Consider the following 27,155-nt stretch of genomic DNA (forward strand, 5'->3'; position numbering starts at 1 on the left):
TATCCTTATTTATTTTGATCCAAAGCAATGAATGAGTGAGTCACTCAGCTTTATGTAAGTGCCAAGGCATCATCAACTATAAGAATATCATGGAATAATTGAACATTTTAGTTTCTCTGGGTATAAAAACCTTAGTGTTACTGACGAGTAGAAACAAAAAAAAATGTATTTTTCCTGGGGTGTGCGTGCAGGACAGAGGAATAGCAATTCTTACACTATTGTTCTAAATTCAATCACCTTATTCATCCTCATCATTCAGTTCATTGAAATTATTATTTTTATTTTATTTGAATTTTTACCCCTTTTTCTCCCAAATTTCGTGGTATCCAATTGTTTTAGTTGCTACTATCTTGTCTCTTCGCTACAACTCCCGTACGGGCTCGGGAGAGACGAAGGTTGAAAGTCATTCGTCCTCCGATACACAACCCAACCAAGCCGCACTGCTTCTTAACACAGCGCGCATCAAACCCGGAAGCCAGCACCAATGTGTCGGAGGAAACACTGTGCACCTGGCAACCTTGGTTAGCGCGCACTGTGCCCGGCCCGCCACAGGAGTCACTGAGCGCGAACCCAGAGTCTCTGGCGCTGTACTGGCGCTGCATTACAGAGCCCTTGACCACTGCGCCACCCGGGAGGCGAAATTACATTTTGAAGTTGTGCACAATTATCAGTTTCTATTTGGTTTATGTCGCCCATTCATTGTCAGTTAGTGACATATTAGCGCCTTGGGACCCAAAAGCATAATCAGTGCTCTAACTCCCCCTTGCGCTGGTCTGGAGCAATGAAGCAGTGACGCAGGGTACCGTACTAAACCACAAATTTCCTCTGAACCCCGCAGCATAATCTCAAAACGTTTAGTTGAGCAACCACTGTACCGTATTGTACTGTACACTGTCTTCTGTGTTCTACTATGCTCTACTGTACTAAACTGTGCTGTACTGTACAGTGATGTTCCAACTTGTGAAACATACCCGAGGTCTATGATTAGTTCAGATTTGGATCTGGTCCGCAACAGCCAAATTTGTACTTATTTGGGGGCGGAATATATTAGAATAATACCCAGCATGCGTTGCAAGTAATAAAAAAAAACATTTTCATTTTTGTAATTCAGCAGATGGTCTAATCCAGAGTGCCTTACAGTCAGTGCATTCAACTAAGCTAAATAAATAACAACATATCAGTCATAGCAATAAAACAAATCTGTAACCGTTACTCAGAATGTTATTGTATTTGAAATGGTCTGTTGGTTTGGTCTGTTGTATAGACTAATCTGAAAATAATTGCTGTACGTTTCAAAGGTTTTGAAAAAGCTAACATAAGTGCAAATAGATGGAAGCAATCTTCAATTGGGTTCTCTTTGATATTAAGTATAAAAAATAATTGTTGTGATAATTGAGAATGTATAGTAGTTCAAATTTGGACATATGATCAATTATGGAAAAATACTGTTTTCAATATCCTGTAGATGACATATTTTCAACGTCTGGAAAATAGGTATTCTAACCTTTAATTCAGCATCTGAAATGCACTTGATGTCAAAGTTCTGGAACGTCATTTTGCATACTGGGAATAGGCTATAACAGCGCACTAACTTCACCATATCGACGTGTTTGCAATGGTAATAGGTTATGTTCTACATCCATGAGCTCAACAGCAGTATAGTCTATTAATGTTTCCCAGTGTTCGGCATATTTGAAAAAACTATAAAAGGACCTGGTGCATTATTTATCCTATTATCTCTGGCGCATTGATTGTGGAGGAGTTGTGTAGGTCATAGGATGCCAGACATTACACTTAGAGATTTCTGTTATTGCAGTTTAACAGACAAGGATATCCAAGAAACACAGCTGAGGACGTAGTGTACTTTTGATTTAACAAAGAACGGAAGATTATGGATGAAGGCACAGTTTCCAACGACTCTGTTCCAGATTTAAAAGATTTGGAGGTGAAAATCGGACGGAAGACACCGGAGGGTTTGCTAAAGTGGATGCGGGAAGAGGCGTCAACGCAACGCGGAGATGCCAAGTTGAACTCGCCGGAGACCAAAGACGGAGACATCATCACAGAGAGGAAGAGCCTAGATGAGAAGATTCGAAAACTAAAAGTCGATATGGTAAGGATTTGTATGGGGGCTATGACTTTTATAGGCCTATCTATATAGTTATATACCTGTTGTTTTATTTTGCTGTTAGAAAGATTATGAGCAGGCTCCAACAGTTGCTCTGCTTTTGGCATGTAAATATTAAATATCCCCTAATAACTCAGAAGTATATTGTTCGTGGTCAGTAGGCCTACGGTGAACAATATATTTATTACTGTTCATCTTAGTCCTAAATCCTCTTCCTGAAAATAAGGCATCCATCCAATCAATAATTCAGCTGGTCTTTAACCTAACGTCACCTGAGCGGAGACCTCAAATACGTTTTCAGGGTAAACGGAAGTTAGGTTGTAAATACTGTATCCCTGAAACCTGGAAACAATCCGTTTTATTACGACTGAGGAGAGTGGCCCTTCACCACGCAAACAGCGGCAGTTGGCTGAAGTTGCGAGGAAATAAAACATAACTTGGCCCTTGGGCTACAGCCCTACATACTGCTATGAACCATGAAGTTGTGGTTCTATTCATTCTTGCTGACAGGTCATGATTGTTTGAGACCTGACCTGTTAATAGGTCCAAGGATGGAGTTTTATTCCTGGTGAATTACTATTCTATTAGATAATGGCAAACATCTGTCATTCTATTTAAATTACAATCGAACTATCGATTACTTAGCCTATTTCTCCCAAGCCTATTACAGGCCTGGCCAGCCATCTTTCATTGATAGGATACATTCCTGGTTTACCATAACAGATGCCATCACAGCTCTCCCCCCGGTGCAATACAGGACTCCAGCGGAGAATTTTGGGCTTGCTGTTGTTTTCCCCTGTCTTGCATTCCTATGGTAAGGGGCCAGGGTTCCGGTCCTATAGTTTTGCTTCGGTACTGCAGTTTATCTGACGCCCGGTCCAAAAATACCATTTCCATACAAGGCCACATGGAGAAGGCAGATTTGGAAATTCCTAATAAGACATTTTGGTCATCATTTTTGTGCGTAAAATATCAATTGAACTATTCAAATAATTGTCCCCGAGGCCGATTTGTTTTTCTTCATCACTCACAGCTGATGATATTTTAAATTCATCCAATGTCTGCCATGTTTTTGGATGACGTGATGACGTCGCCGTTGCTCGCGCTTCTCCCTGTGCGCACTGAGTGCAAGTGCGCATGTGATGTTGGCCTGTATAAACCGGATGCCAGTGGACCAATGATGTATATAAACCCTGGATTGTTGATGCTATGTATTGGCCAATTACAGGCTTTTAAGCTACTGGTCGGCCATATTGGCACTCCTCAGAAAATCAGTCCTCCATAGGAATGAATGGATTTCTACACTATTTCAATTGAATGTTTCAAAGACAAAATTACATGTAACAATAGTCCTTAGTACTTTCAAAAATATATATACTTTCAGGATTTTTTTTATACATGCATATATATATATTTAAAAAAATAAAAATATTTTATCTGTATTTTTTTATTTGTATGTCTAGCTCCCATAATGTAACGTAAAAGTATTCAGTATCTAGATTAAAAAAACAAATTTAGAAATTATACTGAACAAAAATATAAACGCTGCATGCAACAATTTCAACATTTTTACAGTTCATTTCAGGAAATCAGTCAATTTAAATAAATTCAAAAAGGCCCTGATCTATGGATTTCACATGACTAGATAGGGGCGCAGCCGTGGGGAGCAAGGCACAACCAGTCAGGATGAGTTTTTCACCACAAAGGGGCTTTATTACAGACAGAAATGCTCCTCAGTTTCATCAGCTGTCCGGGTGACTGCCAGGTGAAGAAGCCAGATGTGGAGGTCCTGGTCTGGCTTGGTTACATGTGGTCTGTGGTGATGAGGCCGGTTGGAAGTACCTCCAAATGATCTAACATGATGTTGGAGGCGGCTTATGGTAGAGAAATTAATGTTGGAGGCTTATGGTAGAGAAATTAATGTTGGAGGCTTATGGTAGAGAAATTAATGTTGGAGGCTTATGGTAGAGAAAGTAATGTTGGAGGTGGCTTATGGTAGAGAAATTAATGTTGGAGGTGGCTTATGGTAGAGAAATTAATGTTGGAGGCTTATGGTAGAGAAATTAATGTTGGAGGCTTATGGTAGAGAAATTAATGTTGGAGGCTTATGGTAGAGAAATTAATGTTGGAGGCTTATGGTAGAGAAATTAATGTTGGAGGCTTATGGTAGAGAAATTAATGTTGGAGGCTTATGGTAGAGAAATTAATGTTGGAGGCTTATGGTAGAGAAATTAATGTTGGAGGCTTATGGTAGAGAAATTAAGAGTAAATTCATTGGCAACGGCTCTGGTGAACATTTCTGCAGTCAGCATGCCAATTGCACACTCCCTCAAAACTTGAGACATCTGTGGCATGGTGTTGTGTGACAAAACTACATATTTTATAGTGGTCTTTTATTGTCCCCAGCACAAGGTGCACTAGCTTCTTGATATGCCAAACCTGTCAGGTAAATGGATTATCTTGGTGAATGAGAAATGCTCACAAACAGAGATTATAAGAACATTTGTGCACGACATTTGAGAGAAATAAGTATTTTGTGCATATGGAACATTTCTGGGATATTTTATTTCAGTTCATGAAACATGGGACCAACACTTTACATGTTGCGTTTAGATTTTTGTTGAGTGTGTGTATACAGTACCAGTCAATATTATAATATATACAGTACCAGTCAATATTATAATATATACAGTACCAGTCAATATTATAATATATACAGTACCAGTCAATATTATAATATATACAGTACCAGTCAATATTATAATATATACAGTACCAGTCAATATTATAATATATACAGTACCAGTCAATATTATAATGTATACAGTACCAGTCAATATTATAATATATACAGTACCAGTCAATATTATATATATATTATAATATATACAGTACCAGTCAATATTATAATATATACAGTACCAGTCAATATTATAATATATACAGTACCAGTCAATATTATAATATATACAGTACCAGTCAATATTATAATGTATACAGTACCAGTCAATATTATAATATATACAGTACCAGTCAATATTGTAATGTATACAGTACCAGTCAATATTGTAATGTATACAGTACCAGTCAATATTGTAATATATACAGTACCAGTCAATATTATAATGTATACAGTACCAGTCAATATTATAATGTATACAGTACCAGTCAATATTATAATATATACAGTACCAGTCAATATTGTAATGTATACAGTACCAGTCAATATTATAATATATACAGTACCAGTCAATATTATAATATATACAGTACCAGTCAATATTATAATATATACAGTACCAGTCAATATTATAATATATACAGTACCAGTCAATATTATAATATATACAGTACCAGTCAATATTATAATATATACAGTACCAGTCAAAAGTTTGGACGCACCTACTCATTCAAGGGTTTTTCTTTATTTGACATTGTAGAGTAATAGTGAAGACATCACAAACTATGAAATAACACATATGGAATCACATAGTAACCAAAAAAGTGTTAAACAAATCAAAATATATTTTCTAATTCAGACTCTTCAAAATAGCCTTGATGACAACTTTGCACACTCTTGGCATTCACTCAACCAGCTTCATGAGGAATGCATAGTCACTTTAACTCTACCTACATGTACATATTACCTCAATTACCGACTAACTGGTGCCCCTGCACATTGACTGTACCGGTACCCTCTGTATATAGCCTTGCTATTGTTATTTTACTGCTGCTCTTTAATTATGTTACTTTTATTTTTTTACTTAACACTTCTTTTCTTAAAACTGCATTGTTGGTTAAAAGGACTTGTAAGGACAAAGAAATTGATAGCCGTGCCATATAGATTGCAAAATAGTTGGGAAGACATTTTTGACTTACCGATTCCATGGCACATGGTTTATGAACCGATATGCAAAACGACACCTGATTCAAAACTTAGGATTTTTACATTTAAATTATTCTACACAATTTTTGCAACCAACAGAATGTTATTTATATGGGGGATACTATTATGACACAAGGCGAGACCCAGATGCAGCCACAGGAGGCAGTTGGTTGGAGTCTTTCAATAGTTATTCATCCAATCGGGTAAGGCAAGAGAATGATCATGGACAGGCAAAAGGGTCAGAACCAGTTCAGAGTCCAACAGGTACCAAAGGGCAGGCAGAATCAAGGTCAGGGCAGGCAGAATCAAGGTCAGGGCAGGCAGAATCAAGGTCAGGGCAGGCAGAATCAAGGTCAGGGCAGGCAGAATCAAGGACAGGGCAGGCAGAATCAAGGTCAGGGCAGGCAGAATCAAGGTCAGGGCAGGCGGAATCAAGGTCAGGGCAGGCGGAATCAAGGTCAGGGCAGGCAGACTCAAGGTCATGGCAGGCAGAATCAAGGTCAGGGCAGGCAGAATCAAGGTCAGCGCAGGCAGGATGATAAAGCTGTTGGGAAAGTAGTCCAGAGTCAGGCAGGGGTCAAAACTGGGAAGATTATCAAAAAGAGAAGAGCAAAAGGAGTACAGGAAAAACACACTGGTTGACTTGACAAATATACAAGACGAACTGGCACTGAGAGACATGAAACACAGGGATAAAAACACTGGGGAGAATAAGCGACACCTGGAAGGGGGTGGAGACAATCACAGGAACAGGTGAACCAGATCAGGGCGTGACAGATACAACCTTCCCAGCTCTGCAGATTTTGCTGCGAAGAGGCAGAATCATTAGATCATTTGTTTTGGTACTGTCCATATGTAGCTGTTTTTGGTCACAAGTCCAGGAATGGCTGAAAAATTGCAATATTTTCCTGAAGCTAACCCTGCAGATAGCATTAGTGGGCGATCTGAAAAGTCATAGTCAATCGATCAATAACATAATATTTTTAGAAAAAATGAGACTCGATCTGCTCTAACAGGTACAGATAGCGCTAAAGCTAAAAGAAAATGGTAATTAACTTGTAAATAAATAATCATAATAGTCATGGGAGCCTGGGAGTTGATAAACTGGACATCTACATCCAACAAGAGTCGGACAAAGCGATACAATAGCTAGAACCTTCTCATCGTGGATCTAGTAGGACAAAAAAAGCATGACGTTGACTGGCCAATTTGATCGTTTCCCTCAGGTTCCACTGTAGGTTACAGGGCGACATGTTGTGTGGACTAAAACAACATAAAACCGTGTGTATCATAAAGCGCGATCAAATTAATTAGCCAGCTACAGTAATTTTGAAAAACATTGAGAAATAGTTTGGTAGATTTTTTGTCAAATTAGCCAGTTATCTACCTTTGATAAGTAGATAGCTAAAACAAAAATCTACATGCACTACAGAGGGCTGCATTGGTCCACTAATAGAGGACTAGTTAAGGCTCAATGTTTAAAAAATATATATATATTTTTTAATGGTGCTGCAGCCCCCTCAGTACCCCTACTTCCCATGGCTGTGCTCTTTCTTGACCCTACTGCTCATTCTGAATAGTATAATCTAATCTGTTTTAAACCAGTGAAATGGGTGAATTTAAGATCTTGTTCAAATGCACAGATTGCTTTATATGTTTAAAAAAAAAAAACTACCGTAGTTCGAAAATGTGGTGTCATATTTCTGTCATGCTGCTTTGTTGACAACTTCAACCACCCTGCGCCCCGGGTATTCAACCAATTAGTGGCCACCACTGGTTCTGACAGCACATCAATGTGGCATTGGAAAGCTTTTACACAAAAGGCCCCGATGGATGTGTCCTTCTAAAAACCGAAACAAGACACGTTTGGCGCCTTGGTTTGAATTGAAAACACACTAAGCAGTTTACATATACAAAGGATCTTAATTTGATCAATCTTTCGTTGCCGAGAGTTTTCCTGCACCACAGGAAAAGCAGAGCAGAGCTTCGTGATTTACATAAATTCACTGAAAATTTGCAGTTACACAAGGCTATATTAACAGTATTGCACTTTTCATGTGGCCAGATTTTTGGCAGCTAATAGCCTAACCAAAGATCAAGCAACATTATGGACTAAACCTTCAAATCCTGTTGCTGCAGGATTTTTTTTGCTTCAACAATGCTGGTCAAATTAACATCATAAAATGCCATATGTTGTAGGAAATGTACCCATAACAATCCAGTCTATAATGTTAATCCCAACTTTCTTGCTTTGCCAGCAATATAGTCAATAACCTACTTAAAGGGAATAGACAGGCATTGTATGATTTGAGTGCTGATGGTACTTTACACAGTGCTGACATGGTGGACCAATAGTGAGTGGTTTGATCAAACTAAATAGGGAGGGTTTGGAGGTTAGAGGGCATGAAGAGGGTCATAAATCTATGGGTGGCCAGCATCACATAACAACCCCTTGATTTCATCAGCCCTGCTGAGCCAGAGGATGCAGACAGAGTCTGTGTCCTAAATGGCATCCTTTCCCTAATATAGTGTACTATTTCTAAACAGAGCTCCGGTCAAAAGTAGTGCACTATATAGGGAAAGGGTGCCATTTGGGATGCAGCCAGAGGCTCGAGTGATTAAGAGCTAGCTCTTAGCCAGTACAGGGCTGGGCTGCTCTGTGTTGGACCTGTATTTCATCTCTCTGAGCGGGGCTGGGTAGCAGGACAACAGAGGGGTACCGGACATTGCACTCTCATCAGAATTCTGCGTACACAGAATAGGCTACACACATGTCTGCTTGCACATGCTCTGTCACACTCTCACCTTCTCACTGGCGACGGTGTCCTTTGTCGCCATTTTTCACCTATGCTCCTGCCCGCTGAGTGTCTTTTCACACACACACACACACACACACACACACACACACACACACACACACACACACACACACACACACACACACACACACACTCCCACTCATAGCTCCCACTCATAGGGCGGTAGCGCCGTCCTTTGTTGCATTTTCTCACCTTCTCTAACTGCCCTCTCATTATGTGCCCGGATTTAACGCAGGGAGCCGGCTGTCTCTGAATCTCACCTGTCTCACTGCATGTGTGCGTGCCTGCTCGGGCATGTGCGTGGACAGAACACATGGATGGATGGACAATCATTGAGGACTCACCAGATACTACCACCAGAGCAGAGTGAGAACTGCTAACATTTTAACACAGGGCTCTGTTATGAGCAGACAGCTAGGGACTCTTTCCTTAATAAAGACTATTCTGTTTATTTAGCCCAAGTATCAGAGAGACTCCTAGAAGTCTCTCCATGATGGATTTCAGTTAAACACTCTGAAATGGCCTGTTTCCACAATAGGATTATAAATGAGGTGTCTGTCTGTCCGTCCGTCCGTCCGTCCGTGTAACCCTCTCCCGCAGAGACGAAGCGTCTGTCTGTTTCGTTTGGAGGTCACAGGGAGGCTAGCTAGGACAGTAAGAGAATACCACTCCATAAATATTTACATTCCTACGTGCGAACTTTCTGTTATGTCTCAATAATTTAGACACAACACAAGCGATCTATTACCATGTGAGTCTTCCCCCCCCCCCTCCACTTCAGTCCAATAGTTATTTTGAACGTACGTCATCAGTTGATCATATTGTTCAGACACAAATGGCAAAAAAGTTGAGACAGACTGCGACACACTGGAAGGTGAAGACAGACCGAGACGCAGATCATTCTCAGAGTCTGGTCTGAGACTGTTATGTGCTCAGTGTCAGGCTGTCTGATTACTGTCGGACTACTTTCCCTCCAGAAGGTCCACAGCTGCTGCCGAATCTCAGCTGTCTTTCTGAACAGCTTTATTGAGTTAAAGTTAACGGACGCTCCGTCCTCAATGACGGGCAGCCAGCTCCAGCCAGCTCCAGCCAGCTCCCTGTCATAGGGACTAAGACATATAGACGAGCCTCTTGTCTATATATCAGACAGCTACGTAGCTGCCTGTTTGGCTTCGACTGTATTTTCAGTCTGGAGCTCAACTGTAATAAAATAAAAAATACTTATTTCGACGTTTATGTCCACGTATAGGCTACTGTCTGCCGACTGTACCTGTGTGTGTCCTATTACAATGACCTGTGAATGTGAATGCTACAAAGCGTTGTCGTAGTGGATGACTCACTCCCTGCCTCTCCCTCTCACTGACTGCTGCTGTCCTATTAAAATGACCTGTGAATGTGAATGCTACAAAGCGTTGTCGTAGCCCAGTGGATGACTCACTCCCTGCCTCTCCCTCTCACTGACTGCTGCTGTACAGATGGAAGTCACAGGGGAGAGACGGTCTGCAGGCAGATTCAACAGATTAAACAGCCATATCCCTAATAGATACGGGAGTTTATCAAGACGGGATTTGTTTTCACATTTCTTTTTGTGGATCTGTGTATTCTAAGGGAAATGTGTGTCTCTAATATGGTTGTACATTTGGCAGGAGGTTATGAAGTGCAGGTCGTTTCCCACTTCAGTTTGTGGCCAGTGGGCACATAGGCAGACCTGGCTCTTAAGAGAAGACAGGCTATGGCGGCCGCTCTCCATAACAAGGCCATGCTCACTGAGTCTGTATATAGTCAAAGCTTTCCTTCATTTTGGGTCAGTCACAGTGGTCAGGTATTCTGCTACTGAGTATTCTCTGTTTAGGGACAAATGACATTCCAGTTTGCTCTTTTTTGTTGTTGATTCTATCCAATGTGTCAAGTAATTATCTTTTTGTTTTCTCATCATTTGGTTGGGTCTAATTGTGTTGCTGTGCTGGGGCTCTGTGGGGTCTGTGTGTGTTTGTGAGCAGAGTCCCAGTACCAGTTGGCTGAGGGGACTCTTCTCCAGGTTCATCTCTGTTGGTGAGGGCTTTGTTATGGAATATTTGAGAATCACTTCCTTTTTAGGTGGCTGAAAGAATCTAATTGCTCTTTTCTGTATTTTGAGTATTAGTGGGAATCTTCCTAATTCTGCTCTGCATGCATTATTTTGTGTTTTAAGTTGTACACGTAGGATGTTTTAGCAGAATTCTGCATGCAAAGTCTCAATTTGGTGTCTGTTCTATTTTGTGGACCCTAGACCTCACAACCATAGGGGGAAATGGGTTCTAGAACTGATTCAAATATTTTTAGACAGATCCTAATTGGGATGTCAAATTTGATGTTCCTTTTGATGGTGTAGAAGGCCCTTCTTGCCTTGTCTCTCAGATCGTTCACAGCTTTGTGGATGTTACCTGTGGTGCTGATGTTTAGGCCGAGGTAGGTATACTGTAGTTTTTCTCTTCCCTTTGTCTGTCTGAGAGAGCGAGAGAGAGATGGAAAGATAGGGTGACATTGTGCAGACCAGAAGGTTGGCTGCGGCGAGAGGCCTGTTCAGTCTCTAAGAGCCACTGGTTTTCACAGAGATGGAGCGAAAGAATGCGAGAGAGAGAGAGTGATGGCAGGACAGACCGACTCACAGGAAGCCAGAGTGTTTAGAAGGGAGAGAGTCGATGTATATCGAGGGGTGCAAGTCTGTGGAGACTGACATGTACTTTTCCATGTCAGAGAGAAAGTGGGAGGTATCGATAGAGGGAGCGAAAGAAACAGAGCGGAAGGGAGTATGCAAACAGATGGAACAGCGGGAGGGCTGGGTTGAGAGGTCACCCTTCTGCTGTATCTGAACGTGCTCTTCTTAGAAAGAAATAGAGGGAGAGAGATGGATGGAGTTAGATAGAGATAGTATCCCCCTGCTCAAGGATGTCCACTTCACTCTGTTTGCAGGACAATAGAGAAAGAGAGAGCGAGAGGATGTTTTTGCAGAATTCTGCATGCAGAGTCTCAATTTGGTGTTTGTTCCATTTTGTGAACAAACCCCACCTTCTTCAACATATATATAGACTGATTAGAAAAATAAAGGGAACACTAAAATAACACATCCTAGATCTGAATGAATGAAATATTCTTATTAAATACTTTTTTCTTTACATAGTTGAATGTGCTGGCAACAAAATCACACAAAAATGATCAATGGAAATCAAATGTATCAATCCATGGAGGTCTGGATTTGGAGTCACACTCAAAATTAAAGTGGAAAACCACACTACAGGCTGATCCAACTTTGATTTAATGTCCTTAAAACAAGTCAAAATGAGGCTCAGTAGTGTGTGTGGCCTCCACGTGCCTGTATGACCTCCCTACAACGCCTGGGCATGCTCCTGATGAGGTGGCGGATGGTCTCCTGAGGGATCTCCTCCCAGACCTGGACTAAAGCATCCGCCAACTCATGGACAGTCTGTGGTGCAACGTGGTGTTGGTGGATGGAGCGAGACATGATGTCCCAGATGTGCTCAATTGGATTCAGGTCTGGGGAACGGGCGGGCCAGTCCATAGCATCAATGCCTTCCTCTTGCAGGTACTGCTGACACACTCCAGCCACATGAGGTCTAGCATTGTCTTGCATTATGAGGAACCCAGGGCCAACCGCACCAGCATATGGTCTCACAAGGGGTCTGAGGATCTCATCTCGGTACCTAATGGCAGTCAGGCTACCTCTGGCGAGCACATGGAGGGCTGTGCGGCCCCCCAAAGAAATGCCACCCCACACCATGACTGACCCACCGCCAAATCGGTCATGCTGGAGGATGTTGCAGGCAGCAGAACATTCTCCACGGCGTCTCCAGACTGTCACGTCTGTCACATGTGCACAGTGTGAACCTGCTTTCATCTGTGAAGAGCACAGGGCGCCAGTGACGAATTTGCCAATCTTGGTGTTCTCTGGCAAATGCCAAACGTCCTGCACGGTGTTGGGCTGTAAGCACAACCCCCACCTGTGGACGTCGGGCCCTCATACCACCCTCATGGAGTCTGTTTCTGACCGTTTGAGCAGACACATGCACATTTGTGGCCTGCTGGAGGTCATTTTGCAGGGCTCTGGCAGTGCTCCTCCTGCTCCTCCTTGCACAAAGGCGGAGGTAGCGGTCCTGCTGCTGGGTTGTTGCCCTCCTACGGCCTCCTCCACGTCTCCTGATGTACTGGCCTGTCTCCTGGTAGCGCCTCCATGCTCTGGACACTATGCTGGCAGACACAGCAAACCTTCTTGCCACAGCTCGCATTGATGTACCATCCTGGATGAGCTGCACTACCTGAGCCACTTGTGTGGGTTGTAGACTCCGCCTCATGCTACCACTAGAGTGAAAGCACCGCCAGCATTCAAAAGTGACCAAAACATCAGCCAGGAAGCATAGGAACTGAGAAGTGGTCTGTGGTCACCAACTGCAGAACCACTCCTTTATTGGGGGTGTCTTGTTAATTGCCTATAATTTCCACCTGTTGTCTATTCCATTTGCACAACAGCATGTAAAATGTATTGTCAATCAGTGTTGCTTCCTAAGTGGACAGTTTGATTTCACAGAAGTGTGATTGACTTGGAGTTACATTGTGTTGTTTAAGTGTTCCCTTTATTTTTTTGAGCAGTGTATATATAAACGAATTGGCGACAGATATAGTGAAAGAGCCCACCATCTTCAACATATATATCCATGAACTGGCGAGGGTACTAGAACAGTCTGCAGCACCCGGCCTCACCTTACTAGAATCTGAAGTCAAATGTTTACTGTTTGCTGATGATCTGGTGCTTCTGTCCCCAACCAAGGAGGGCCTACAGCAGCACCTAGATCTTCTGCACAGATTCTGTCAGACTTGGGCCCCGAATCAAATCAAATCAAATTTATTTATATAGCCCTTCGGACATCAGCTGATATCTCAAAGTGCTGTACAGAAACCCAGCCTAAAACCCCAAACAGCAAACAATGCAGGTGTAAAAGCACGGTGGCTAGGAAAAACTCCCTAGAAAGGCCAAAACCTAGGAAGAAACCTAGAGAGGAACCAGGCTATGTGGGGTGGCCAGTCCTCTTCTGGCTGTGCCGGGTAGAGATTATAACAGAACATGACCAAGATGTTCAAATGTTCATAAATGACCAGCATGGTCGAATAATAATAAGGCAGAACAGTTGAAACTGGAGCAGCAGCACAGTCAGGTGGACTGGGGACAGCAAGGAGTCATCATGTCAGGTAGTCCTGGGGCACGGTCCTAGGGCTCAGGTCCTCCGAGAGAGAGAAAGAAAGAGAGAATTAGAGAGAGCATATGTGGGGTGGCCAGTCCTCTTCTGGCTGTGCCGGGTGGAGATTATAACAGAACGTGGCCAAGATGTTCAAATGTTCATAAATGACCAGCATGGTTGAATAATAGTAAGACAAAAATAATGGTGTTCCAAAAAAAGTCCACTTGCCAGGACCGTAATTACAAATTCCACATTGACCATAATTATGTTTACATGCACAGTAATAATCTGATATTAAACTGATAATGGCAGCAGGCAGATGAAGCAATAGTCATGTAAACACCTTACTCTGCTGATCTTATTTGGCGAAATCGAAGTAAGCATAGGCCAATTAAAACACCTAATTATCTGAGCAATCTTTCTAATTATTAGGACATGTAAACACCTTAATCACACGTGCTAGCACCAACCGAGCAAGCTTCCTCTTTAGCTTGAGTGACGTGAGTTCAGAACATCTAAATGTACGCGTCTTAGAAGTGGTTTTCATATACAAACTTTGTATGTCTGAACTCAAAAATAACAGGGTCGCTGTGGTAGAACGTTTATTTTGATTGGGCCATTCTCTGCATTTATCAGAGTGCCTTATTTCAGATGTGTTATATTCATCTGATTATCCACAATAATCACACGGTTGTGTGCATTTAACCATACTCACTGTTGAGTAGAGCACAATAAGCTGTACTTACCTCGGCCTAAACATCAGCACTTCCACAAAGCTGTACATTTCTATTTTCATAGGCAAGTCAATTAAGAACAAATTCTTATTATAAATGACGGCCTAGGAACAGGGTGTTAACTACTCTTCAGGGGTAGGTGACAGATTTTTACCTTGTCAGCTCGGGGATTTGATCTTGCAACCTGGTTACTGGCCCAAAGCTCTAACCACTAGGCTACCTGGCCCAAAGCTCTAACCACTAGGCTACCTGGCCCAAAGCTCTAACCACTAGGCTACCTTGCCCAAAGCTCTAACCACTAGGCTACCTGGCCCAAAGCTCTAACCACTAGGCTACCTGGCCCAAAGCTCTAACCACTAGGCTACCTGGCCCAAAGCTCTAACCACTAGGCTACCTGGCCCAAAGCTCTAACCACTAGGCTACCTGGCCCAAAGCTCTAACCACTAGGCTACCTGGCCCAAAGCTCTAACCACTAGGCTACCTGCCGCTACAAGAGAAGGCAAGAAGGGCCTATGTCATCAAAAGGAACATACTAATTGGAGTGTCAAATTGTATCTGGCTAAAAATACTTGAGGAGGTTATATAGAACCCATTGACCTCTATGGTTGTGATTTCTGGGGTCACCAACCACTAACTCACAAAATGGGACAAACGCCAAATTGAGACTGCATGCAGAATTCTGCAAAAAACATCCTTCGTATACAACGTAGAACACCATATAATACACGCAGAGCAGAATTAGGATGATTCCCATTAATTATCAAAATCCCTTCAGTCAGCTGGTATTGGGACTCTGTTTACAAAAACAAACAGACCCCACAGACCCCACAGACCCCACAGAGCCCCACAGACCCCACAGACCCCACAGAGCCCCACAGACCCCACAGACCCCACAGACCCCACAGAGCCCCACAGACCCCACAGACCCCACAGAGCCCACAGACCCCACAGAGCCCACAGACCCCACAGACCTCACAGACCCCACAGACCCCACAGAGCCCTACAGAGCCCCACAGACCCCACAGACCCCACAGACCCCACAGACCTCACAGACCCCACAGAGCCCACAGACCCCACAGACCCCACAGACCTCACAGACCCCACAGAGCCCACAGACCCCACAGAGCCCACAGACCCCACAGACCCCACAGACCTCACAGACCCCACAGACCCCACAGACCCCACAGACCCCACAGAGCCCACAGACCCCACAGACCCCACAGAGCCCACAGACCCCACAGACCCCACAGACCCCACAGACCTCACAGAGCCCACAGACCCCACAGAGCCCACAGACCCCACAGACCCCACAGACCTCACAGAGCCCACAGAGCCCACAGACCCCACAGAGCCCACAGACCCCACAGACCTCCCCACAGACCCCACAGACCCCACAGACCCCACAGACCCCACAGACCTCACAGAGCCCACAGACCCCACAGACCCCACAGACCTCACAGAGCCCACAGACCCCACAGAGCCCACAGAGCCCACAGACCCCACAGACCCCACAGAGCCCACAGAGCCCACAGAGCCCACAGACCCCACAGACCCCACAGACCCCACAGACCTCACAGACCCCACAGAGCCCACAGACCCCACAGAGCCCACAGAGCCCACAGAGCCCACAGACCCCACAGACCCCACAGAGCCCACAGACCCCACAGAGCCCCACAGAGCCCACAGACCCCACAGAGCCCACAGAGCCCACAGAGCCCACAGAGCCCCACAGACCCCACAGAGCCCACAGAGCCCACAGACCCCACAGAGCCCACAGAGCCCCAGGACAGCAATACAATTAGACCAAACAAAAGAAAAAGAGAATCACTTGTAACATTGGAAAGAATCAACAACAAAAGAACAGCGCTAAGTGGAATGATATTTGTCCAAAACAGAGAATACACAGTAGCAGAATACCTGAGCACTGTGACTGACACAAAGTTAAGGAAAGCTTTGACGATGTGCAAACTCAGTGAGCATAGCTATTGAGAGAGGCCGCCATTGGCACTCCTGTTTCTTAAGAGAAGACCCACTGCCCACAAAATGAGGAGGAAACTGAGCTGCACTTCCTAACCTCCTGTCAAATGTAGAACCATATTAGACACATATTTCCCTCAGAGTACACAGACCCACAAAGAATTTGAAAACAAATCAAATCTTGATAAACTCCATATCTACTGGGTGAAATACCACAGTGTGCCACCACAGCGGCAAGATTTGTGACCTTTTGCCACAACAAAAGGGCAACCAGTTGAGCACAAAAGCCATTGTAAATGCAACCTATGTTTATCTGCTTATTTATTTTCCCTATCTAACATTATTACACTGTACATAGCCAATAATATAACATTTGGAAATGTCTATATTCTTTTAAAACCTTTTTTAGTTCAATGTTTACTGCTAATTTCTGATTGTTTATTTCCGTTTTTGTTTATTGACATTTCACTTGCTTTGGCAATGTAAAGATTGAGTTTGTTGTTTTATTCCCAGGGCTACAGCAGTGCGCCACGGCGCCTGTTTGCAGTGTGACATCGCCAGACTGGTCTCAGCATTGGAGCGTGTCTATGGCTCATTGGTCTGTAGGGTCAGCTGTGTGTGCATTCACGCTAAATCATAACACTGTGTGTGTTTGTGTGTGCGTGTGAGGGGCGTGTGCTCGTCTAGATTTCTGCTTGTTTAAATGGCACATCAAGCCTGGAAATCGGATTTTCCCCTAGAGTAAGAGGTTCTACCTCTGGCCCTGTCGATAAAGTTACATCTCAAGAAGCATCGAGCGCTAGCTTGTCGTTTTGGGATGAAGGCTGAGGATACTAGAGTGCTAAAAGTGCTGCGCGCGTACACACACACACACACACACACACACACACACACACACACACACACACACACACACACACACACACACACACACACACACACACACACACACACACACACAGAGTGCTGTTTATTCGGTGTGAGTTCAGCTGAGCGCGACATGGTGCATGAAATTCAAGCCGAATGCCGGTGAAAGAATTTCCAGAATCCTGTGGATTAGCCGGGAGCTGTCTGGCCCAGCACCTCCTTCGGAAAACTGGAGTCTTTTTGGCTGTGAAAACAGCTCTACAATCCTCAGGGCCGCTGAGGGCTAAACTCCAAAGGCAATAAACTCCCTTCTCCCCATCCTACTGCAGGCTGTCCGTAAGACAGCCCTATAGGAAGGTTGGCATTGATACTGGCACACAGGCGGGCATTGAGAGAGCATACAGATGGACACTCTGCCAGACCTGAGCCTCTTCAGTGACATGGCATGGTGTGTCTGCCACCGCAAATCAAATCAAAAGTTTATTTCAGATTTGTAGATGTTATTGTAGGTGCAGCGAAATGCTTGTGTTTCCAGCTTCAACAGTGCACTAAAACCTAGCAATAGAAAACAATACACACATAATCCAAAAAGGTAAAAGGAAAGAAATGAAGAAATGTCGGAAAGAATATCAATAATATACACTGTATGTATGTGAATAGAAAAGGTGTGTACAGCGGTAGTTATATAGGATGAGTCAAGACTAAAATAATCTATGTAGAAATAGTGGGGGAAACAGTATGTACTCATTATAAAAGTGACCAGTGTTCTATGACTCTGTGTTCATAGAGCAGTGGTCTCGAAGGTGGCCTGGAGACAGAAGCTATTCATCAGCCTCTCGGTCCCAGCTTTGATGCACCTGTACAGTCTCCGCCTTCTAGATGGTAGCGGGGTGACTAAAGCGGGGGTGGGGGGGGGGGGGGGACACACACACACAGGCCGTGGCTCAAGTGGCTGGGGTCTTTGATGATCTTCTTGGTCTTCCTGTGGCACCAGGTCCTGTAGATGTCCTGGAGGGCCTCAGTGCCGAACCATGGGAATAATATTTACAGCTATGCTCAGCAGTTTATCACTCAGCTTCTAGAGAAACCGCCAGCTAAAACCCCAAACCTCAACAACCTCAAGCCTGAACAAAACCCAGCCCTGCTGTCTACACTTACAAAAAAGTGAACCTGAGCTGGCAGGAGTGCATACATTTTCTATTGGAAAGTATAGGGCCAAAGAAGTTGAGTCTAAGGCAATGTTATCCCACTTTTTCCCTGGATGGAGAATAGTTCACTGAAAGGGCACTCAGTCAGTCACTCAGTGGAAGGTTGATTGATGAAACAATATCCACTGTGTTTTATTTTATCGCCAGAGACGAATGTGGCTGGTGTCACATTCTGACCTTTATTTCCTTTGTTTTGTCTTTATTTAGTATGGTCAGGGTGTGAGTTGGGGTGGGCAGTCTGTTTGTTTTTCTATGTTGGTTTTTGTGTTCAGCCTAGTATGGTTCTCAATCAGAGGCAGGTGTCGTTAGTTGTCTCTGATTGAGAATCATACTTAGGTAGCCTGGGTTTCACTGTTGGTCTGTGGATGTTTGTTTCCGTGTGAGTGTTTGTCGCCACACGGTACTGTTTCGGTTTTCGTTTATTGTTTTGTATTTCAGTGTTCAGTTGGTTTTTAATAAATCGTCATGAACACTTACCACGCTGCATCTTGGTCCGATCCTTACTCCTCTTCAGACGAAGGGGAAATCTGCCGTTACAGCAGGGTCTACAGACAATCACGGATTGCAAAAGGAAAACCAGCCCCGTCGCGGACATCAATGTCTTGCTCCCAGACAAACTAAACGACTTCTTTGCGCGCTTTGAGGGTAATAGAGTGCCACCGACACGGCCCGCTACCAAAGACAGTGGGCTCTCCTTCTCCGGGGCCGACGTGAGTAAAACGTTTAAACGTGTTAACCTTCGCTAGGTATCCCTAGCCGTGTCCTCAGAGCATGCGCAGACCAGCTGGCTGGTGAGTTTACGAACGTATTCAATCTCTCCCTATCCCAGTCTGCTGTCCCCACATGCTTCAAGATGGCCACCATTGTTCCTGTTCCCAAGAAAGCTAAGGTAACTGAACTATATGACTATCGCCCCGTAGCACTCACTTCTGTCATCATGAAGTGCTTTGAGAGACTAGTCAAGGATCATATCACCTCCACCCTACCTGTCACCCTAGACCTACTTCATTTTGCTTACCGCCCCAATAGATCCACAGACGATGCAATCACCATCACACTGTACACTGCCCTATCCCATCTGGACAAGAGGATGTAAGAATTCTGTTAATTGACAACAGCTCAGCATTCAACACCATAGTACCCCCCCAAACTCCTCATTAAGCTTAAGGCCCTGGGTCTCGACCCCGCCCTGTGCAACTGGGTCCTGGACTTCCTGACAGGCCGCCCCCAGGTGGTGAAGGTAGGAAACAACATCTCCACTTTGCTGATCCTCAACACTGGGGCACCACAAGGATGCGTTCTCAGCCCTCTCGTGTACTCCCTGTTCACCCACAACTGCGTGGCCATGCACGCCTCAATCATCAAGTTTGCAGACGACACTACAGTGGTAGGCTTGATTACCAACAACAACGAGACAGGTAAGAGGTGAGGGCCCTCAGAATGTGGTGTCAGGAAAACAACCTCTCACTCAATGTCAGAAAAACAAAAGAGATGATCGTGGACTTCAGGAAACCGCAAAGGGAGAAGGCCCCTATCCACATCGATGGGACAGCAATGGAGAAGGTGGAAAGTTTTAAGTTCCTCGGTGTACAATCACAGACAAACTGAAATGGTCCACTCACACAGACAGTGTGTTGAAGAAGGCGCAATAGTGCCTCGTCAACCTCAGGAGGCTGAAAAAATGTAGCTTGTCACTGAAAACCCTCACTAACTTTTACAGGTGCAAAAAAAACCAGCTCTCGGCCATCAGATTGTTAAACAGCCACCACTAGTACAGAGAGGTGGCTGCATACCTACAGTCTTGATATCATTGGCCACTTTAATAAATGGAACACTAGTCACTTTAATAATGCCACTTTAATAATGTTTACATACCTCCCATTACTCATCCCATATGTATATACTGTATACTGTGTCCTTCACTATCTAATGCATCTTAGCCGTTCTGTCACTGCTCATCCATATATTTTATACTTGTATATTCTCATCCCAGTCCTTTACTAGATAGTGTGTATTAGGTTTTGTTGTGGAATTTGTTAGATATTAGGTTTTGTTGTGGAATTGTTAGATATGACCTATTAGATAATGCTGCACTGTCAGATCTAGAAGCATAAGCATTTCGCTACACTCGCAATAACATCCCTGCGTAGGTGACCAAAGAAATGTGATTTGATTTGATATAAACAACATTGTCCTCTATTACGTCTGTGCTTCCCATATTACTCACATTTCTCTTATTTCCAAATGAGTGTTTTGTGCTTGTAGTTATGATGATGCAGCCTGACCGAGATGAATGGCGGATCTATATCCACATGATTGCTGTATTGCTCTGTCTAAGGGACGCAGAGACCTGAAGGTACAGCCGTTAATACTATGTAGTGACCATGTTTTAAGGCTCTAGAAATCCATCAATAGGCTTTTTCATTGACTTGACCTGCAGGGTCATGGTGGGGGGGGGTACACAAAGACTGCAAAAGATCAGAGATCTCGTGTGCTTTATGTGTGCGCGGCTTAATCCACTGTCCTGGAACTGTAGACTTTAGGCTATGAGACTCACAGTTGCATTCTAAGAGTGTGATGTATTCCATTGGCAGCTGGTTCTGCTATCCCTGGGGCCAGTCCAGAAAGCACAGTATACTTTGGAGGGTCTGCAGAGACAGGGAGGCACTCATTACTACAGCAAAGTCAGTGTGACTTTGCCATCAGCAGAACAACTCTTATACATGTAACTTATAGAGAGAGAGAAGGCCCTAGCTCCTGACTGGACTGGAGCACATCTCTGCTATTGTGTTCTGTTGGATTTCCCATCTTGCACTGCTTTTTCTCTTCTCTCTCCCTTTAGCTTATTCAACATCCCTCCTACACGCATTAAAAAAGCAGTGGTGCCTCCTTATTTCCATAAGTGGACTCGTAAAATAAACCCTTTAAAAAAAGGCAGACTTCTTTTGTCTGTGAGGAATGAAACTTACCCCTAATTATATTTTCTCTTCTTGCTCCCATCACCCTGCTACAACATTCATCTTCCACCCTTCACCTTATACCTTTTTCTCTCTTTCACATTATTTTTAATAAGAAAAAGTATATCTCCCCCAGAGGAGGCTGGTGAGCTATAGGAGGAAGGGCTCATTGTAAAGTCTGGAATCGAACGGTGTCAAACAGAAGTGTTTTCCATGTTGAGAGAAGAGGGGAGGAGGAACAGATGAAGCCAGGAGGGCAGATCAGATGAGGCTGGTGGGAGGAGCATCTTTGACTCCTTTCCATTGATTCCGTTCCAGGCATTACAATGGGCCCGTCCTCATATAGCTCCTTCCTTCAGCCTTTTTCACGTCTTTCCATAGATTTTCAAGCCGATTAAGTCAAATCTGTAACTAGGCCACTCAGGAACATTCAATGTCTTCTTGGTAAGCAATTCAAGTGGATACATGTCCTTTTGCTTTAGGTTATTGTTCTGCTGAAAGGTGAATTTGTCTATTAGAAACCAGACTGAACCAGGTTTTCACTACGATTTTGCCTGTGCTTTGCTCTATTCCATTTTTTTAAAATTCTAAACTCCCTAGTCCTTGCTGATGACAAGCATACCCATTACATGATGCAGCCATTGCCATGCTTGTAAAAATGAACAGTGGTACTCAGTGATGTGTTGCATTTGCCCCAAACATAACTCTTTGTATTCAGGACACAAAGTTAATTCCTTTGCAAAATTCTTTGCTGTTTTTCTTTTGTGCCTTATTGTAAACAGAATGCGTGTTTTGGAATATTTGTATTCTGTACAGGCCTTCCTTCTTTTCACTCTGTTTTGGCCTCATGGTGAAATCCCTGAGCGGTTACATTCCACTCTGGCAACAGAGTTAAGGAGGAAGGACGCCTGTATCTTTGTGGCTGGGTGTATTGATAGACCATCCAAAGTGTAATTCTTAACCATGCTCAAAGGGATATTCAATGTCTGCTTTTTTTTTTACCAATAGGTGCCCTTTGTGAGGCATTGGAAAACCTCCCTGGTATTTGAGGTTGAATCTGTGTTTGGAATTCCCTGCTTGACTGAAGGAATTTACCGATAATTGTATGTGTGGGGTAAAGAGATGAGGTAGTCATTAAAAAATCATGTTAGACACTATTGCACACAGAGTTCATGTAACGTATTATGTGACTTGTTAAGCACATTTTTACTACAGAACTTATTTAGGCTTGCCATAACAAAGTGGCTTAATATTTATTTTCAAGACATTTCAATGTTTCATGTCTTATTAATTTGTAAAAATGTTGAAAAACCTAATTTTTGGTATTGGTATTGTGTGTAGGCTAGTGACACAAAATCTCAATATAATACTTTTTTAAATTCAGGCTATAACACAACAAAAACAACAAAGGGTGTGAATACTTTCTGAAGGCATTGTATATATCCGGACACTTTAATTTCTACTCTCTTCATCCTCTTCTCCCTCCGTTATTCTCTCACCTCTCTCTTCCCTCTCCTTGTCTTGTCATCCTAACCCATACCTACCTCTTCTATCTCTCCCCTAACTCTCTCACACCTCTCTCTTCCCCCTCCTTGTCTTCCTCTTACCCCTCCATCCTAACCTACCTCTTCTATCTCTCCCCTAACTCTCTCACACCTCTCTCTTCCCCCTCCTTGTCTTCCTCTTACCCCTCCATCCTAACCTACCTCTTCTATCGCTCCCCTAACTCTCTCACACCTCTCTCTTCCCTCTCCTTGTCTTCCTCTTACCCCTCCATCCTAAACTACCTCTTCTATCGCTCCCCTAACTCTCTCACACCTCTCTCTTCCCTCTCCTTGTCTTCCTCTTACCCCTCCATCCTAACCTACCTCTTCTATCTCTCCCCTAACTCTCTCACACCTCTCTCTTCCCTCTCTTCCCTGGGGTTCAACAACGGTTCTTCTAAAATCCTCAAACTTCCTTGTAAAACCTTTGTTTTTGGCACTGAAAAATGCCCCCCAAAAGTCCTTCCAAGAACCCCATAGGAGGTGGGGATTATTGCTGGAACCTAACTGCCCAACTGAAGGACAGCAGGTGCAGGCACTTAACAGAAACATTTTAAGATCTCCTCAATTTCAGGTAAGGTTCCTCCCTTTACGATCTACATTTATATTGTTTTATGATGATACCATCTATCTTTTTATATTTGTGCAGATGGTTGTGTTATTTGAGACTTTCTCCCTTTAAAAAAAATATTTCTAAACCAGAAAATGAACACAATTCAATGGATATGACTCAACAAAGAGGTAAGAATATGTTGAAGGCTATAGCACAGATGACTGAATTGCTCACTTATTTGTGTGTCTGTTTGCAGGTATACTGACGAGGAGGCACACAAAGGTATGAACAATTGGTATTGGTTTGTCTGATAATGTTATGCACATGTATCATCTACAATGAATTTGAATGAATGGTTTCTCTAAAACCTTATAGGACTCAGTCACAGCACCCATCTTCCTCCTCCGTTACCTTTTCAATGAAGATCCCAGAGGCCTTCACATTATGGACAAGGTATGTGTATGAAAACCATTGTCAAAAGTGAAGTTTTTAAATTTGCATCATTATTAACGACAAAAACCAAGATATTACTACTGTCATGTGCACATTTTGTTAATCATCTGTGTAATTGTATATATATTTTTTGTATTCACAGACTTCACCCTGCCTACACCTTTGATGAATATAACATGAAACCTGTTTGATCACCATGCACTGCAAAATCATTCTGGGTATGGATATCAACATCAACACGCCAGAGGATATATCAATTGGACTTGGGTCTGGCAGTGTACCTCATTTTTAGATTCTGCTTTGCCACTAAAATCCTAATAAACACTGACAAGTAAAACATTGTGTTATTGTTGTTATTTTTGTGCTGATTGTTATGATTATTATTAATAATAATAACGGGGGAGGGAGAGGGTGGTTAAATACGGAACCCCAAAAAGGTTGTTTCTGGAACTGTTAATGGGGGTTCTTCAAAGAAATTATAGGGGTTCCGCCTAGTTTCAATTTGAAGAACCCGTAAAGGATCCTCCAGGAACCTTTTCTTTTTAATGGTGCTCCTCTCTCCTGGGTCCATTGATTTCCTCCCACCCTCTCTCCTCTTTTCTCCCACCCTCTCTCCTCTTTGCTCCCACCCTCTCTCTTTGCTCTCACCCTCTCTCTTTGCTCTCACCCTCTCTCTTTGCTCCCACCCTCTCTCTTTGCTCCCACCCTCTCTCTTTGCTCCCACCCTCTCTCCTCTTTGCTCCCACCCTCTCTCCTCTTTGCTCCCACCCTCTCTCCTCTTTGCTCCCACCCTCTCTCCTCTTTGCTCCCACCCTCTCTCCTCTTTTCTCCCACCCTCTCTCCTCTTTTCTCCCACCCTCTCTCCTCTTTTCTCCCACACCCTCTCCTCTTTTCTCCCACCCCCTCTCCTCTTTTCTCCCACCCCCTCTCCTCTTTTCTCCCACCCTCTCTCTTTTCTCCCACCCTCTCTCCTCTCTGCTGGATCAATAAAGTACAGTCATCTTCTTCTCCATAGGCCCACCTGCGCTCGGTGGATGTGAAGATCCTGCAGCAGCTGCTGGCGGTGCACGAGGGGATCGAGGCATGCAAGTGGCTCCTGGAGGAGCGCGGCACCCTGGCCAGCCGCTGCAGCAGCCTGACCAGCAGCCAGTACAGCCTGGGAGAGGGCCCTGGAGGAGACACCTCCTGGAGAGACAGCTGGAGCAGCCTGCAGGACCCCCTCAATGACAAGCTGGATAACATCTCTATAGGTAGCTACCTGGACACCCTGGCGGACGACATGGATGAGTACTGCCCCTCTAGTTCTGAGTATGCGCTGTGTTCTACTCCACTGGGGACTGAGATGCCCACTCGGACTGGCGGAGGGACAGGTGCTGGGGTAGGGGCGGGGAGAGGTGCTGGAGTAGGGGCAGTGTCTGGGGCAGAGGTTTTGGCTGGGACAGGAGATGCAGGAGCTGAGTTAGGACTAGGCACAGGGGGCAAGGTAGTTGTTGGGCCTGGGGCTCCCCAAGTCAAGCCAGAGATCCCCAAGGAGGAGCCTCCCATTTGGACTAAGGCCAAAAAGGTTGTGAAAGGAACCACCATCACCAAGGACTCCAACCAAATGCAGCAGCCCAGTAAGAGCAATGGCGTCCTGGAGAAGGCAGTCAGGCAAGCAGGAGGACTTGCTGACTCGGCCCGGGCCTGCCTGGCTGAGAGGCTGGGGAAAAACCAGAGCCCCAAAATCAAACCCTATAAGAACGGCAAGATAGACCTGGATGGCTGCAAGATGAACGGCACAATGCACCTGGAGTATGACGCCCATTGGCGATGGGTGCAGTCCCAGGATGATGTTACATTTCTGTGATGTATTACGCCACTAAAGACGCTTAGCCTGCTCCCATGTGATGACCAGACAGGTCAAGGGTTAAGAGAGAGGGGTCTTGGACTGGTGTTGTGGTTGATTGCAGTTATTATACAAACTTCTGCCATTGCCATTGTACAAGACATCAGGAGTGGATGAGTAGGAGAGCACAACACCATTACACTATGTTCTATTCACTCTAAATGTGACTGCACTAACTTTCTAGAACATTGACAGTATTATATTTGGGATAAAGTTGATATTTTGTTTACCCTCTCTTCCTGTGTGCATTGTAATATACAGTACCGTAGAAAATGAACAATTTCCAAAATAAAATATATTTGTTACACATACACATCTATAGAACCTAGTTAATGACCAAAGTTTGCCCTTACTGATCAATCCCATGTCAAAATGATTGTAAAACACCCTATGAATTATAGATACCGGAATCCTTCTCATACATACTATACCATAGCATGCAAAGAGCATCTCGAATGTTTCTACTGTTTGCACACGTTTGCTATTGTGGATGTCCTAAAACTACCTAAAGTACTTAACCAGTCAATGCAATATGTATAATCGGTGAATCGCAATGCAATGAATCTGTGAATCAGGTTCTTATGTGGGTGGATGTGTTAAAAAAATGTGTTAATATGGCTGAGTATAAATATAGTTATTTTGTGGATTATACAGTATTTTTCATTTGGAAAGCAGATGTTGTCATTGGTGTAAAATCCTAAACTATTATGCCTGTATCTCCCATTCCAAGATAACTGCACTGTTTTTCTGATAATCCTGATGGTTTAAATGACTGATTTGCCCTCTTTCAGTACTCTGCTGTCTTAAGGAGTCCAACTGTCTCTGTTCTTTTACTCCGTGTTGAGTGGTGTGAATATATTACAGTCATTTGTGTGGGTGAAAATTGCATGTCATGTGCTGACTGGTTTATTGG

General features: G+C 43.8%; 1 protein-coding gene across 1 annotated transcript; it reads left to right on the plus strand.

The window, feature by feature from the left end:
- The first annotated feature begins 1,621 nt into the window (after positions 1-1,621).
- LOC115145350 (uncharacterized) lies at positions 1,622-26,553 on the plus strand. Its single transcript, XM_029686849.2, has 2 exons — positions 1,622-2,113; positions 25,373-26,553. The coding sequence occupies exons 1-2, from the start codon at positions 1,892-1,894 to the stop codon at positions 26,201-26,203; spliced, it is 1,053 nt and encodes a 350-aa protein (XP_029542709.2). The 5' UTR covers positions 1,622-1,891; the 3' UTR covers positions 26,204-26,553.
- The last annotated feature ends 602 nt before the right edge of the window (positions 26,554-27,155 follow it).

This window comes from Oncorhynchus nerka, linkage group LG17 (assembly GCF_034236695.1).
Source record: "Oncorhynchus nerka isolate Pitt River linkage group LG17, Oner_Uvic_2.0, whole genome shotgun sequence".
NCBI classification, from domain to species: Eukaryota; Metazoa; Chordata; class Actinopteri; order Salmoniformes; family Salmonidae; genus Oncorhynchus; species Oncorhynchus nerka.

Excerpts from the sequence above, each read along its gene's own strand:
- LOC115145350 (XM_029686849.2), top strand. The coding sequence starts at position 1,892 with ATGGATGAAGGCACAGTTTCCAACGACTCTGTTCCAGATTTAAAAGAT. Across the intron at positions 2,114-25,372 it reads GAAAACTAAAAGTCGATATG|GCCCACCTGCGCTCGGTGGA; the intron begins GTAAGGATTTGT and ends TCTTCTCCATAG.